Genomic DNA, 16,985 nt, shown 5'->3' with positions numbered 1-16,985 from the left:
TATTGAATATGCAACGTTAATAAATATATAATGGATGTTAAGTTCTTTCAATAAACATGAAAATGCGTATTTTATTATACATCTAGCTTGAATGTCACTTAATCACACTTTATACGGATAAAATGTTAGATATTTGAACACTTTCACGTACTGACTTTTTTTTAAATCGCACTGACCCTAAGAACAGAAGATAACGCGCACGGTATCTTCATCCAACTATGTCGACACACTCACACACAACAAGTACATCGTTACATCGTTATTAAAACCTAATGGCACACTAGTACCCGAAAAAGCAGTAACTCACGCTTCATACCAGACACTTAACTCGCGTACTCAACATCTTCCTATTAAAATGTCCTAATACTACTAATTCACGTACCACATGATATCCGATATCGTCTGTATGGGGCTAGTATCTCTGATGGTGATGGAACGTAACTCGTTGTAATCTTGATGATGTTAGCACAGGGTATCATCATATGACGTCATTCAATCACTATTAGAAATAAAAGTTCCACACAAACGTTATCAAATATCACGTGGTACGTGAATTAGTCACATTTTCCACTTTACACATTACCTGTGTGTTGTTATGATATGGTTATGATCCATATTAAATACTAACTTGCTAACATAATAACTTGTGGGACCGACATTTCGTCACTTTCTTACAGCCAAACCTGGTCAAAACGTGTTTCTTATTCTGAATCAAGGTAACGTATTCCGTCTTTGCATATTACAGAGTTAGCTCCCTTGCGGGTAGGTATCGATTGTTACGTCATTGTTTTGTGAGTGCAATTCACGTCATTTTCTCCGAAACGTATGACGTTACGCTCGCAAACACATGACGTCACAACCAATATCTACACGCAAATACAAATAACTCTGTAATATGCAAATTCGGAATACATATTAAAAACCTAATTAATGCACATCTTAATAACACGGCATAAAGGTTAATCATTAACTTCAGGTCCTGTCATCTAAAAAGTGGATATCACTAAGGTCGACTAAGAACAAAAACTCATATCTCATACTTTTTGGTAATCTTACAAAGTATTAACCTCACATTTTGCCTTGAACTCGACATACGGATCAAAGTTCATGATAACCGCCTTATCCTTTTATATCACTACACACTCACTCTAGAAAGCATAGTTCGAGATAAACGTGATTATTATTCATGCTCATTCATTAAATACTCTCACACAGGAATAACTCACAAATGCGTTTTGTTTTGAACACAACATGCCGATTACATTTCATGATAAATCGCGCAATCTGTTCAAATCCAGTCACATTCACTATTTAAAAGCCTAGTTTCAAGTACTCATGCTTACTCAAGTACTCACGCTTATTCACGCTTACTCGCGCTTACTCACGTTTATTAACGCTTATTCACGCTTACTCGCGCTTACTCACGCTTACTTATGCTTATTCACGCTTACTTACGTTTTGCGAGACAATTTCAACCCCATCACGCACTGATCACAATGTAACTTTATCTTCACATCCCATATAACCAATCAGCCTTGCTTTATAATGTATGCTCATGCGCATCATGTGATTCGAATGGGCTTAGCTGATTGGATAATCACTTTCTAAAAGCGTTTATTGGCACGGTAAACATAATGTAATAACGTCGTTTTCAGCTTTGTCATGGTCCATAGTAGTCGCTAAACCTGCCTATATTATTAGACTTTTTTGCTAAATATATTAAGGGTGGAAGCGTAATAATATAGGCAGGTTTAGCGGACTAGGTCCATAACCTCCATCACAACATGGTAATTCTAATGTTTTCTAACCCATCCGGGTATTTCTGGATCCTGTTGTCTTCTGGTATCACATGCTGACTCGCACTCTGTTTGCTATTTTGAAATATAACACATTTTTGTCATACCATCCGATAACGCACGTAGCTGCTTTTGTTAAGTATAGTTGACAACAGCTTCATCTGTTTACCTAGAGATTTGGAGCCATGTGTTTCACGAATTCTGAAAAAGAAGTAAGCATTTGCAGAACATGATTGCGTCACATGAAATCTTTAAAGGCCCGCAGTCTTTCCGAAACTTTTTTTTTGTTTAAAAAAAAAAATTTCAACATCAGAGAATAAATAATGCTGTCCTAAGATGAGGTTACAACACCGAATTAACAATGAATATTCATTTCGCTGTTTTGCCGTCTGACGCAGTTAAATGTATAGTCAACTAACGCGCGGTAATTAGGACGACGGCGGAAAATATCAAGACGCGTTTAATATATAAATTATAATTAACATTTAATTTATCGCAATTTAACTTTTCAGATGGTAATTATGATGACAATGTTTTATTAAAGGTTAGCAAATAACTCTTGCGATTCTACAAAATTATCAATATCGTTATACATTCCCATTTTATTAAATTTTGAAGTTGGCCTTCAACATTTTTACTTCAAACCGATAAAGGCTCTGTTATAGTTACGTCGAATTTTTGCCCACGAACCAATCTAACACAATACTTAAGTGAGGCCATCCTTGAATGAACTTTAATTTGCATATTACACAGTTATCTGCCCTTGCGGGTAGGTATTGATTGTATGTGGTATATGTTTGCGAGCGTAACGTCATACATTTTGGAGAATATGACGTGAATTACACTCACAAAATAATGACGTTACAATCGATACCTACCTGTAAGGGAGCTAACTCTGTAATATGCAAAATAAAACTAAACTCATTGTCAACAAATATTATTAACGAGGTCAGATCATTGGTGTCGGTTAGTACAAACAGCGTGTTTATTACCAGAGAATTATTTATGTAGACTTGCCGGAGTAACATGTCTTGTCCGGTCAAGAGGTATTTACTAATCCACCAGAATATAATAGGGATTAAGACGCATTATTTCTATCGCATTATTGAACACAAATATGTTTTCTTTAATTTTACAAATTCTTTTCATGTGATTTATCATGTATTATTGTACCTTGGTAGCTGATCCGGCCATCGTTGTTAGTGTCCGACTCTCTTATTATTGCCTGAATTTCCGCTTCCGTTTTCTTATCACCTGTGAAAACCCATAAGATAAACTGTTAAGAAAAATATCAGAAATTTCATAACAAAGTAAATTAATAATATGTTCATTTTTTTAAATATGATTTATATCTTAATACTATGAAATAACACAAACAAACAAAAAAACAAAACAAAAACAAAAAAACAAAAAACAAAAAAGAACATGTCATAAAAGCGCCTTTCAAGGTCCATGGCATAAAATTTGATAAAGTTATAACATTTATTTAAACAAATTATATCTATACCATACGCCTATTTTTCAACCCTCAAACGCAATCAGACAAATGGCTGTTAAAATAGCTGAGGCATCTTTGACATCAATGACATTGGGGTTTTTTTCATAACAATGGCAAAATAACTAGATATTTCCTTATAATCATTACGAAATTAAATATTTTTTAAAACTGCCTTCAATTGGAAATTATGTGAGTATGAATGCCAACTGGACAACAATAAAATCAAGACGAAACGATCTATAAATAGACCCTACCGACACGTGACGTGAATTCTGTAAGCTCCTCCTTTGTAATGTAACCGTCTTGATCGGCATCCAGAATTTGGAACGCTGCCAACATTTCCTGATCCGTCTCATCCGGGAGGGACTGTAGGAAGCCGCTCTTGGTGATAAAATCCTCAAATTCTTCATAGTCAACTGTGCCATTATCTGCAACATCAAATCATTCGCTGAAACCTTGTGGGCTTGCTGGTTATGCAGAACATGCTATTGTAAATATCCCTAAAATCAGTTATCTTGTGTCCCGTGCTCTATTTAATTGTGTATTTTGGAAAGCCACGCTTTTAGGGACGCTTTTAGAACCTCAGAATCAACCCAAAATTAGATTAATGGAAATCCCATTCTGGGCACATTATTTCGTGAAGGGGTGGATGTTTCGGAGGCTGCTGATTGGGTATTCATGGCGGATCAGTTCCAAATGTTTAATTGGTGGGTTGGACAATACATGTAGATGTAAAATATGTAAAGAAATTTTGAAATTTTTGAAAAAGTATATTTCTGACAGGGGGAGGTAATGAAGATTGGAATTTTATGAAAATTTTGGACAATGTGGTGGAGATGTTGTCCCGTGAAAATAGCGATTTGACCATTTTCCGTAAATTTGACATTTACTTTGCGAGTTTTTACCGATTTTTAATTATTTCGTATACTTTAAAATTTTCACAAAGATAAATTGTAATACAATATCTACAAACGTCATGCTTTAAAAATAAACACAGAGTTAAATTTACCGTCAGCATCTAGCCTCTTGATGACGTCATCAACCATCTTCTTGTTGGTGGACATACCAAGATTGTCAAGGACATTTGCTATTTCGTCTGTTGATATTTTGCCGTCGTGATCGATATCAAAAAGCTGAAATGTTTCCTTGATTTCTAAAACGTCAAAAATATATGCACCTTAATACAAATCTGAAAAAAAGTATTAAAGATATTTTACAAATTTAAACGTTTGCTGTTTAATTACTTATTCTCAAACAATAACATAAACACAGTCGTAAGCAGGTTCAAGGAGGTTGAATAGAATGTTGAACGATTTAATTTTCCTTCATTTCAATCCATCATATGATAAAGTAATAGCTAGATCATATGATAAAGTAATAGCTAGATATTCGGATAGAGTATTATTCAATCTGATCAAGGAGGTTGAATAAAATGTTGAACTATTTAACTTTCCTTCATTTCAATCCATCATATGATAAAGTAATAGCTAGATCATATGATAAAGTAATAGCTAGATATTCGGATAGAGTATTACTCAATCTGATTATAACGCTTATCAAGGAGGATGTATAAAATGTTGAATTATTTAACTTTCTTTCATTTCAATTGATTAGATGATAAAGCGATGGCTAGCTATCAGGGTCGAGTATTACTCAATCTGATTATAATGCTTATCCTTATTATGACTTTACTAAACGGAATAATTTTAAGGATTTGTATTTCAATTGAAGCAAGTATTCTTCCTCTGACAGCTATTTTAAAAGCAAAATATTTGTTGCGTAAAACCTTCATTATTTTTACTGTGCAGTTTAAATAGTGTTATTTGGAAAAAGGGGAAAAAGTATATGTATTTATCAATGGTGGTTAAAGATCCAGATTCTTATTTTCACTTTACGATGTGGAGTTATTTTAACAATCTGGGTCTAGTTGTTAAAAAGGTGATTAGGCTTGTCAAAGTTTAACGACAATGTTAAAAGCAAGATAAAATAATTTCGGGTTATACAATTTTTACAATTTTTATAAGACTTCTAAGAGCTCTATTCTTTACTTACTTGATGAGTTTAGTGAAGATATAATCACAAATTTTGCAGTAAATGAGAAATGAAAATTTCACTAATCATGTTATTGATTGCGCCAATCATGCTTTTAACAGCCACGGTCATGTCCTCACTAATCATGTGATTAAGCTAATCATGCTTTAAACATCCAGGGCCATGTGCCTTAATCAAATCTAGAATTCCTCCTCGAGCAGATATTTCAAAAAGTGCGTAAAACCATCATTACTCTGATTTAATTATAAATAGTGATGTAAATGATGATAACAATAATTAATAATCTTACCGTTGCGTATTTCGTCCGTTATATTTCCAGACTGAAAAGACAAAAGAAGAACACGATTATTGTTTGCATAAGTGGAAGTTGCTGTTTCTACGTAGTCTACTCCTTAGTGAAATCAGATCATCCAGGAACACAACAACGACGAGATCAGTACATAATTTACCGTTATTAACGGGATATGGGACATTGAAGATGACACTCGTAGACTGATAACAATAGTAAGTACTGTTTATACTTCACGACTATGCTGAATTAGCCTACAAAAATGTCTGGCATATATATATATATAGTTGGTATAATTTTCAAGCTCAAGTTTCGTGTTTACCTGTACGAGATCTCGGTTAAGTCATATGATTTATCACATAACTGGCCCGTCTAGCTTTGTCATAAAGCCATGTCATAAATATCGTATATGTATACATATGTAATAATACTATTATAACGTCACAGGTAGTTTTGACCTCATAATCTATATATGACGTCACATGATTTATTACTTAGCTGATTTATTAAAGATACCAAGAACATTTTTCAATTAATTATTTTTAATATTTTTATCTTTAATTAAAATAAGAAGCTTAAACTCTTTAAACTTTGGTAATGGTGGTAATGGTGTTAAGTAAGTAACTTTTGTACAGGAAAAAACACATTAATTCGTTTTTGATAGAGAAAAAATACCATTCGTCGGCGGTAGAGCATCTTTAAATCATATTTTGTTACTAAATCGCAATGTTAGTGAAAAGGGTTTAATTTGATATACAGAAGATCTTTCTTTGGAATGTTATTTCAAGAAATATTGAAGATAGAAATTAGAAGGACTGAATACAGACATACAATGTATAATTTAGACAGAATCTACAATGCATTTCAAATAAGCCTATTTATATTAGCCATAAGTCCAGTTTTGATAAAAATAAAAAGTTCGCTTTAACATATTTCATAATGTTCAGACTTTGCTTATCAGCGAATAAAAATCAAAACTTAAAAAAAAAGAAACCATCGCTTACACGGTAGTAACAACTTCCTAGTTTATATACTTCTATCAATGTGTATATTTATATATCCATACATGTATAATATAATCTAATTTAAAAGAAGTTTAGATATTGTAATACTTAACTGATATTCTTAAAGATGATTTTTAATCAACTGATAAATAAAATGACATTTATATATATATATAAACAAAACAAAACGACAACAACAGCACCAAAAAACCAACAACAACAAAACAAAAAACAAGATATTATCATATATAAACATTCGACATTATGACATTTAAGAATAACCTACCTCGTCAAAATAACAATAATCGATCATAAAGATAGATGTCATTGTAGTCCGGAGAATATTTCTAACCGATTTATTAATTTGTTTTCACTTAAATGGCTAGTGGCATTCGACCACTAATATTTATATACACAGTCGCCCTTAGGCTAACCTCAAACATCTGATCGCCTTAGTTTAATACCCAGTGACGTCATCGGTTAATCCTGTAATTCAATAACCAAATATGTTAATGTACAACAATTCCCATATATGGTGGTAATAATTTTCTTCTGGATTTTTCTTCTTCTGAAACTATCATAACTGGTTACTCAGGACATCCAGTAGTATGGTCTTGACTTTAAGAAATCAGATTTGACTCTTGGGCTTGAAGCACATGTCCATTTTTCATATGTTTTAACTCTTAAAATTTCTGAAAAATTGTCATTTGATTTCTGAATCTGCTAAACGTCAAGGGTCAACTAGAAGAGCTTTGTACTCCTCAAATCTTAAAATCGTCATTTTCATATTTAGATGGACGACATTTTTGATAGACTTCCCATGTAAATGAATGTAATATTGGGTGACGGATATCTTAATAATAACCAAATTTGGTTATCATATCATTGTTAACCTCTCGACATAAGATAGGAGGTATTTGACCTACCATGGTATGATAATTTGGAAGAGCAGTTGCTAGAAACACGAAGTAATGTTGGGAATACACCCAAATTCGTGAGTGTCCCACCGAAAGCGTGAAATATTACAATCACGCGTATGATATTGAATTTTGTAATGGGAACCGCATGTTGCGGTAGAATTTTAACATAAGTGGAAATTCCTATTTGGTCGAGCATAAATTGTATTTGTAGCTTCATATTGTACAACCACGTGAGATTGGGAATTTTTGGTCGGCCGGGAGTAACGTTCTAATATCTGGACGGGAGACGGTTTGACGTGTATTGTACTTTCCTTAAAACATAAATATAAGACTGACTTGAGCTTCCAGAGATTAAATCTTGTTATTTTAGCAGTAATCATGCATTTATATTCATATATACCAGGTAGATATTATAAGACTCTTTCATATGTGGATATGAAGGATAGGAATATTCTACCCGAGGGTCATAAAATGTAGTAAAACCCGAGGCTTGCCGAGAGTTATACAACATTTTGTGATCCCGAGGGTAGAATATCCCTATTCTTCATATCCACTTATGAAAGAGTATTTTTCTTTCATACCTAGAAATTTCATTTCAATTTTACAACTATAATATCCTTCCATTTTGAAATAAATTCGAAGAAATCCACGACTGGAAGACAATTTTCCAAACATGAAAGTTACGTGATATTTTCAACACAAATCCGTTGTTTGCATCTTTTATAATAAAACCAGCCATATTTGCGAAAAAATGTTAAAATTTTACCGAGGAAATAGAGATTTTGTTGACGCCGTGACGTCACGAGGCTTTTTTGCATGGGTAGCCATGCAATACAGCCTCAGGCGACATTAGTGTATTGACCTAGACCAACCAGTATTGCACCCGTAGGTATGGGAAAAAAACCACTTACGTACTGTAAATAATCTTAATCCGATAATCCTGCTGAGTTTAGTGCATTTAGGGCAATTTATGAATGATCTTAAGTAGATGTTATGAAATGGGACGACGTTTCACCATTTGGGGCGTCGCGGTGACCGCTCTTGTATCTGCAAGTCATGGCTCTTAGAGGTCATGACATTTAGCGTCACTGTCATCTTGCTTTAAGTCTGTTTTAGTTTTAGTCGATAGTTTTAGGTAGGGCTGCAACGATGCAACCAACGCACGATACGATTTGTATCAAGATATTATGCATGTGATACCACTGATATAACACATTCCTGATTCACATTTTTTAGCGTCAATGTCATCTTGCTTTAAGTCTGTTTTAGTTTTAGTCGATAGTTTTAGGCAGGGCTGCAACGATGCAACCAACGCACGATACGATTTGTATCAAGATACAATGCATGTGATACTGACGTTATATTCGATTCCGGACTATCTCATAGCAAAATGAAGGCAGTTCATGATAAAAAAAAACCTGCCCATTTACAGGCCTGCGGAGACATTCATCAACAGTGTATCGTTATTTGATTCTTTTAATGTGCATCAAAGGACAAAAAACATGTCTTCTTTTGTCTCCAGTTTTATTATGAGGTAGTCCAGAGGTGGATAAAACGTCAATGATGGTAACCCTTGAGTATCGAGGATGACAGTTATATTTCGCAATACCATATAATACGATAGCAGAATTTGATGTTAAGGATTTTCAATGAATTATGAGAATATTCCTTACTTTACTGGGACTCATTTACTTATCACGTGATATCCGATAACGTTTGTGCGGGACTATTGTTTATTACGTCAAATATCCCGCGCTAACGTCATTTTAGCGGGAGGATTACAATGAGTTACGTCCCATCACTACTTGATATACAAATCCCGCACAAACGTTATCTGGTATCACGTGGTACGTGAATTAATCCCATTTACATCTTTATATATGGTAAACATACCATGTGTTCATACGTGTGCATTTGAGATCGCATTGAGAGCTATCAGAGTAATCTCCCTTTCTTTGACAAGCAGAAGACACCTGAATGAGTGCCATTATATTCATTAGACAGTAAAAGTTACAGTAGTTTAGACAGCAAGAAATTATTGAAAGGGAAGCAAGACATTTTCATAATCAGTTTTTCTGTATCACTATATTATAAACACTTTGAAAATATCTTAATTAAGTACATCGCCAAAGCATTTATTGAAAAGTGTAACATATTGAAACAAAGTCATGTTAAGATTAGTGATCATTTTTGGTGTATTTATTTTCAATGTTTGCTTCCTTGAAAGATGTTCATGGATTGACCTTCTCTCTTTACTTTTTGCTATCTATATCAAATATTATATACTGTAAAAATAATATCCACATCATAAACAAAAATAATGTAAAGGCTTCTTTGACAAGCGAACCCACTTGATACAGTATGTCTGCTATGTAAAACATGAAGACATCTCGATTTATTTAATTATTAAAATAGATACAAACATTTTATTACATATAGGTATTGAATGTATTTTTCTAATTTTCATAGCGGCTATGAATAGCAGAAGTTATTTACATATACCGTGGAGCGCGTAATTACGCGCTCCTCGAAAACGCGCTCCTCGAGAGATATGTAGATAGCTTCTGCTATTCATAGCCGCTATGAAAATTTGAAAAATACATTCAATACATACATTTACACTAGAATAATTTATTAAAAATGAAAATTATTGAAAGGTTATTATATTATATTTAAAATTATGACACCCATATACGACGAGAAACGAGATTAATGGAACAGCTGGATGAAAACGTCGTTTCATAGCGTCGCGTTTTCAAGCTTCCGCCTTCCGGTCGACCTATTTTTGCAAATGACAAACAATAAACAAGAAATATAGTTATAACAAGATTTGATTAACTTATTACAGTAAAACTTAGTTGATTCTTATCAAGAAACAACACATTACAGCTTATACATTAAAATATTGTTGGGAACTATTTTTATTGATATGAAACTGGCGTATTGTTTAAAATCAGCTGATCGATGCACGAGAGTCGTTGTATACATTTTTCACTATATGAAATAATTAGTAATCTATTATCTCTAACTTAAAAGATAGCAAGTCTTTGTGTTAATAAAGTACACTTTTATTATATAAGCCAGTTTTTTTTTGCCTTTGTCTATGAGCTCAGGTAACTCTACCAATGTGCATTCAGCCATGACCCATCTGATATAGACAGTGGCAACATAGAAATACCTTTACCTGTGTTATATGTGATGAATAGCATTCATGAACGGAATGCATGAAACATGCTTTTGGGTTGGAAAACTATCTGTAAATTTATTTTCACCATGTCCGCAAACAGTGATGGAGGGATATTACTTTCTAAATCTAAATGATATATTAAGGTGGCTTTAGTGACTTTTATTGCTAAAAGGATATGTCTTTCCAATTTCTGATTTGGTAAAGAAATGTCATATGAAACTAGACTGTGTTTTGCTAAAATGATCGCTCCCAGAACTTTCACTGAATTCAGAGGATTTAAAATTTCAACTTCTCTAGGGACAATTTTGGATTTACTTACACCATGTGCAATTTCATTCAACAAGCCATTGGGATTTTGGTGAGATTCTGAAATATTGTTGAAACAACACCAAAATAAGTGTAAACCTACAGTGTAGATGATTTGGAAATTTAAAATCAAAAGTGAAGTACAAAAGCAACAAGGTTTCAGAAAACGGAAATTGGAGTTAATGCTGTAGATAAGTGTTAAATGGTGAAATATTGCATAAGGAGGAAAACTCGATCTGGAAATATACAGAAATTCTGTGGATGCGTTTAATTCCATATCAATAGAGGATTAAATTCTCTTCATATTCATTGTATGGGATTTTATTCGTAACTTGGATTTAAAAATTATGGAATATTCCGGCAGGTTATGTGTTGTGTGTTAACATAGTTATAGGATTATACCCGGAGACATATACTCACCCGTATTGTGTAACTCTCCAATATGCTACCTTTTACTATCTTATAAGTGACTGTCTTATTTATTTTTAACATACAGGACAGTTACAGGTAATGGTTCGATAATCCGGGAGTTAAAGTACAGAAACAACAATAGATGATATAACAACTATGTGTTAATTTATGTTTTATCCTATATCTATAATTATTGTATTATCAATGAAATATTTTGAAATGAAATATGAAATAATTACACTAGATAGCAACTCCTTGACTGTATTTAGAAACTTGTACATCTGTAGATTACCATAGATATAGTTAATGATTAATTTGAAAAATTAAAGAAATATGGTTCAAAGGACCAATCCTGAAGACAGAAGAAGTTGCATTAAACACTGTACCTGTTCTTCAATCTGAAAAGACAAATTCCATACATTCAGCTTGCAATATTCCTTTAACACATTTTAATTTTTATTTACTATCGCACTATCCAATCATAAACCCCACTATCGTTTGTTTTCAGTTCCAATCATAAACCCCACTATCGTTTGTTTTCAGTTCTTCATTTCACAAATTGACGCGTATTTGGTTTCAGGAAGTTCAATCGTTTGACGACGATAAAAAGTCTTTGGTCTTTTAGCTGAAGCCATAGCAGAAACATCCTGAGCTTTCCGACTGGCTTTGGTGGTTGGTAGTGTATCTTTGTTCATATCTAGACATCTTCGCTAGCTAATGGTTCTGATTACATTACACTCCGCTGTTTTGGCTGGTGAAGATGATAGCTAGCTATAGATAACTTTAAAAACTGGAAATTTCTTCACAATTAAAAACGTGTCTGACATTACAGCGCGCGGATATTTTGAAAGAAATAAAACTCAGATGCACACGCATTCAATACCAAACCGGAAGTGCCGCCATTTGCGCAATAAGTTACAGATAAACGATATCGACATCATACAATTCGATATCTTCCGAGGGGAAATAAATTGGACGTTAAGTTTGAAAGGAGATAAATACATGTGACGTTATAAGCCATGTAAACAAATAAATCACATACACAAGAATACAACGATCCGGTTAATCTAGGTCGGCGTCCCAGCATAAAAATAAATAGTCCAGTTGTTATGAATAAAAGCACATTAATCAAATAACGTACAGAGTCTGTTGCACGAAAAAATAGTCAGGTAATTTTGGTCGTCCTGAATAAAAATATTTTATTACCTTGCATCTTATGATTATGTTTCGGCTTTAAGTTTGCTTGTTTTATTTTGTTTGTTTGTTGTTCTGTTCTTGGTTTTTTTTACCTTTGTTTCTTTGTTTGCTTAATTGTTTGTTTACTCCTATTAACAGTAGCTGGCGTCATTTAAAGACCGGGAGCGGTGAGGTGGAGGGAAACCGGAGTACCCGAATAAAAACCATCAACTTATACGCTCAGTACGTTTACACACTGTAAAATAGGTCTAAACATATGTATTTTCGAATATATGAATTTTCGGGTCCTTGTGGCACCGGTTGTTGAAAGGAACATGAACTTATAAACATAATCCGTGTCTTTAATTCTATTATGCTCTGTATTAATGTATTGACTTGGGTACTTGACGGTATGGGAGGAATAGTGAAAGGCCATGATAAGTCAGGAACCCGATACAAAGTGATTTTTGTATAAATATTTACAGCCGAAGTCAATACACGTATCAGTTACGCATTCAAGTGCTTTGGTGTATCGAGACCTTTAAAATCTCGAGTATTAATTAATGTCTGCTTGAGGCTTTGCCTTTTTTGTGAAATGAAAACAAAACGTAATCCCATTAAGATACGGTATGGCGTGTTTATAACGCGGTATGAAAAGGCATTCATATCTTTCAGACTTAGTCTATAGGTTTAAACGTACTTAGGCTTTGACATTTAACTACACGTATCACCTAACCCACGTTGTCACCTCTAGTATTATATCGCTGCTAAATCACTGCATTATATAGCGTGAACAGGTTTATTTTGCATTGGGTGTATTTTTGCAGCTTTCTGATAAACATGAATATTTTATTATGATGAGTTTAATTTTGGCGGTTTTCTTTTTCCAATATTTTATTGAATCTCAAGTTTTTGATGAATTTAAATTCGGCATTTTCTTGTGTCGTTGTGTCATTGTTTGGGCACGAACCCTGGATCTATCTTCTAATTCTTCACACTCAATTTATTAACTGACCAACCGAAATCCATTCTCTGTTTTTTTCTCTAGTTGGAAGCCGCGGCTTTTATTCTAGTTGACGTAATGAAGCTGTACCCAACTTTAAACTATAATTTCAGTGTAAATATCATATACTGCCTTCACAATATTCTATTCCCTGGGCGCGTTGGCTAAGAGTCGAACTAGCAACTCTGAGGTGGAGGGTGAGTGAAAACACATCATACTAGTAGATCTTGAACTTGAATTTTGGTTAAATCAATAGTATAATGGTACCAATTATATTAAATGTACGCGAGAATTATATGTACAGGGCAATAGATATCACTTTCTGTCGCGAGAAAGTTTTGCGATCAAAGAAAAATCACAAAAGTTAATATTCGCGAATAATACTTACACAAGGGGTGACCATATAGCAGGGAATTTCTTTTGCGCAGATTTATTTTCTCGAATTTCACCTGCCGCACTAACGAACATCATTGAACTACAAGTCTTTTTTAATCTTCGCTTTGGAAGCTATTCGTCACGTGATTCTTTTTAAATGGCGAAATCACAAAAGTTAGTATCGGTAACAGAAAGTTGGTCTGCAGTATAATAATTTACTAAATACCCGATATTTATCTTATTTGTAGACGATAGATATTGTCGCCTAATATGACCTTTATTTATAGAACAATTATCTAGTTTTATATGATCACTGGACCATATATAAATAATTGAGTCTCGCGATTTTAATTAAAGAAAATTAAACCCACGTACTTTCTCGATATGTGTTCAATATAATTATGCAGATTTTATTCAAGCGATGATTATACATTTAAATTGTACTTGTAGACATCGAATTACAGAGAAAAATGCAGTTAACTGAACAAAGTATGTATTATAGAGTCATTATCTTACGGTCCAGTCGATTTTGTATATTCTTTTCACGAGTGTAACGCTGTAGTAAAAAATTCTGGCAATTATAAAGTGAGTTCTAGTGCAATACTTATATTGTTCGGTAGATTAATATTGTTATACTGTAGTAAACAGTTCACGATACAGACATGGAACCGAAAATGACGAATATTAAACATTAAAGTGAACTAAAACGACATCCAAAAGTATGTTTTCTATATGTTTATCGGCTCATAAAAGAATAAAACTAATTAAATACCTTACCTGAATCGCCAGAGAAGTTCTCCGTTTTCTTTGGGTGTCCATGTTTGTGCGTTAGACTAGCAAGGTGAAAGATGACGTAGGTAAGAGGTGTACTTAACCACAGGTAAATACGTATATATCTACCGGTAAATAGCCGTGATTTAAGAGCCCTTGACGAAAGATAATACCTCTCCATTGTATACAATTTGTTCATTTAAACTGGAAGACGCTTTCACGTTAATAACGACATAAAATAATACAACCCCATAGAAAAAATCTCGACACCGTGTGCTCGATAAGGTAAATTCCGATTTATGGTCCCAAGGTGAAAGCAATGCAAAATATAGTGTAAAGGTATCGAGTGTTTAGAAAATACCTCGACAGATTTGATTCGTAGTGAATGAAATATAAGGCTATAAATGATAGAATGTAAACATATTAAAAGTTAAATAGTTTAAAAAATAGAAATATAATTGTGAAGATATTTTACATTGAATAATAATCAAATTTGATTAATAGTATATGATCCAAAGCTGAAGAAATATAATGCTATATTGATAGAATGTATTCATATTTAAAGCTAGATAGTTCACAAACATCACAATATTTTACACGGAGTAATTATAAAATGTGTTTAATAATATTTGATCCCTATTTAAGAGATTATAATCATATAATGATAGAATGTATACATATAAAAAGTTAAATAGTTTACAAATATATATCATTGTAAAGATATAAAGGGAATATTTTCACATAGAATAACAATCAAATTTGATTAATAGTATTTGATTCAAAGCTGAGGAAATATAATGCTATATTGATAGAATGTATACATATTCAAAGTTAAATAGTTCACAAATAGCGGATTATTTTTACATGAAATAATAAACAAATTTGATTAATGGTATTTGATTCAAAGTAAAAGTAAATAAAATAGATTCCTACAATGATATAATGCATAAATGTTAAAGACTTCACAAATAGAAATATAATTGTACGGATATAAAGGAAATATATATTCGAACAGTAACAATGAAATTCGATTGATAGTATTTATCATTATAGTGTATACGAGAATGAGACGTATTGTCTATTAATACAAACAAAAATAACATTTAAGCTATTTTTCTCAAGGGTTTTTATGCGAGTTTGGAGGCAACCTGCTATGAATTTAAAAAAATAATCAGGTATGTATAGGTACTATCATATTTTAAACGTTAAAAGATATTTCGATTTTAGTTTTATCTTTAAAATTTAGAGATCAGCAAAATGGGAATGGAGTGACTGAAAGATTTAACGTAGCGATTTTTCACGTGAGTTTTATGCGAATTTGGAGGCAACCTGCTATGAATTTAAAAAACCAAACAATAGTTAAAAAAGATATTTCAGTTTTGATATTACCTTTAAATTTAAAATATCAGTAAAAAGGGAGTGGAGCAATTGAAAATTTTAACGTTGCGAGTTTTATACAATTTTACAGGCAATCTGGTAAGAATTAAAAAAAAACTCATGCTATATATACATGTACTATCATATATCGAACATTAAAAGATGTTTCGCTTTTGATATGTGCCTTTCAAGTTTAAAGGAAGTGGGACGACTGGTTTGCACATTTTCAGTCTAATGTGACATTAACGTGTTAATTTGAAGAAACTTTGAGTATGACTACATTGTGCTTCTAGGCATGTAATCAACAAAATATAATCTGCCCAGTATCCTGTGATTTCGCTCGTGTAAAATTTTTGCTTATGTAATATAATTTACAGCGATTTTCATTGGCTATGGATGGAATTGATTGTGAAGTCATAAAAGAAACAATGATGTGACGTCAGAAAATCAGGACATCGTAACAAAATGTCAGCTTTCGCTTGATTTGTATTACACAGTTTGATGTTGAAATTCATCGAAATGTACTTTGTTGTTATTGTTAAAGCATAGCTTAAATTTGTGTTCATTTCATATGATATGTTATGAAATAAGTCTCAAAAATTAATGTTTTGCTTACAAAAGTTCACAAAAATAAAAAGTTTTAAAACTCGTTTCATAAATGCTCTTATGACATGAACGCTCATTTAAGATAATATCAATATGTCTAGTACTACATTGTAAGTCTCCAAAACACTAGTTTGACTCAAAATTTACCATTTCAAAGTTACAATGATAACACAAAGTCATCCCAAACGCATGAAGAGTATTTTTAATAATGAAA

General features: G+C 32.7%; 1 protein-coding gene across 3 annotated transcripts; it reads right to left on the bottom strand.

The window, feature by feature from the left end:
- Positions 1–1,354: 1,354 nt before the first annotated feature.
- Positions 1,355–15,020, bottom strand: LOC138308984 (uncharacterized). Of its 3 annotated transcripts, XM_069250068.1 has the most exons (7): positions 14,795–15,020; positions 11,850–11,861; positions 5,636–5,666; positions 4,304–4,447; positions 3,549–3,722; positions 2,970–3,050; positions 1,355–1,997 (listed from the first exon to the last, which is right to left on the bottom strand). In XM_069250068.1, the coding sequence occupies exons 1-7, from the start codon at positions 14,834–14,836 to the stop codon at positions 1,966–1,968; spliced, it is 516 nt and encodes a 171-aa protein (XP_069106169.1). In that variant the 5' UTR covers positions 14,837–15,020; the 3' UTR covers positions 1,355–1,965. The 3 variants fall into 3 exon arrangements, with proteins under 3 accessions (XP_069106169.1, XP_069106170.1, XP_069106171.1); XM_069250069.1 differs by lacking the exon at positions 11,850–11,861 and having other exon boundaries at positions 14,795–15,017; XM_069250070.1 differs by lacking the exons at positions 11,850–11,861; positions 14,795–15,020 and adding an exon at positions 6,926–7,025.
- Positions 15,021–16,985: the final 1,965 nt, after the last annotated feature.

This window comes from Argopecten irradians, chromosome 15, assembly GCF_041381155.1.
Source record: "Argopecten irradians isolate NY chromosome 15, Ai_NY, whole genome shotgun sequence".
Classification (NCBI taxonomy): domain Eukaryota; kingdom Metazoa; phylum Mollusca; class Bivalvia; order Pectinida; family Pectinidae; genus Argopecten; species Argopecten irradians.
The sequence above is the reverse complement of the archived record's forward strand: the minus strand, read 5'-3'. Positions and strand labels throughout refer to the sequence as shown.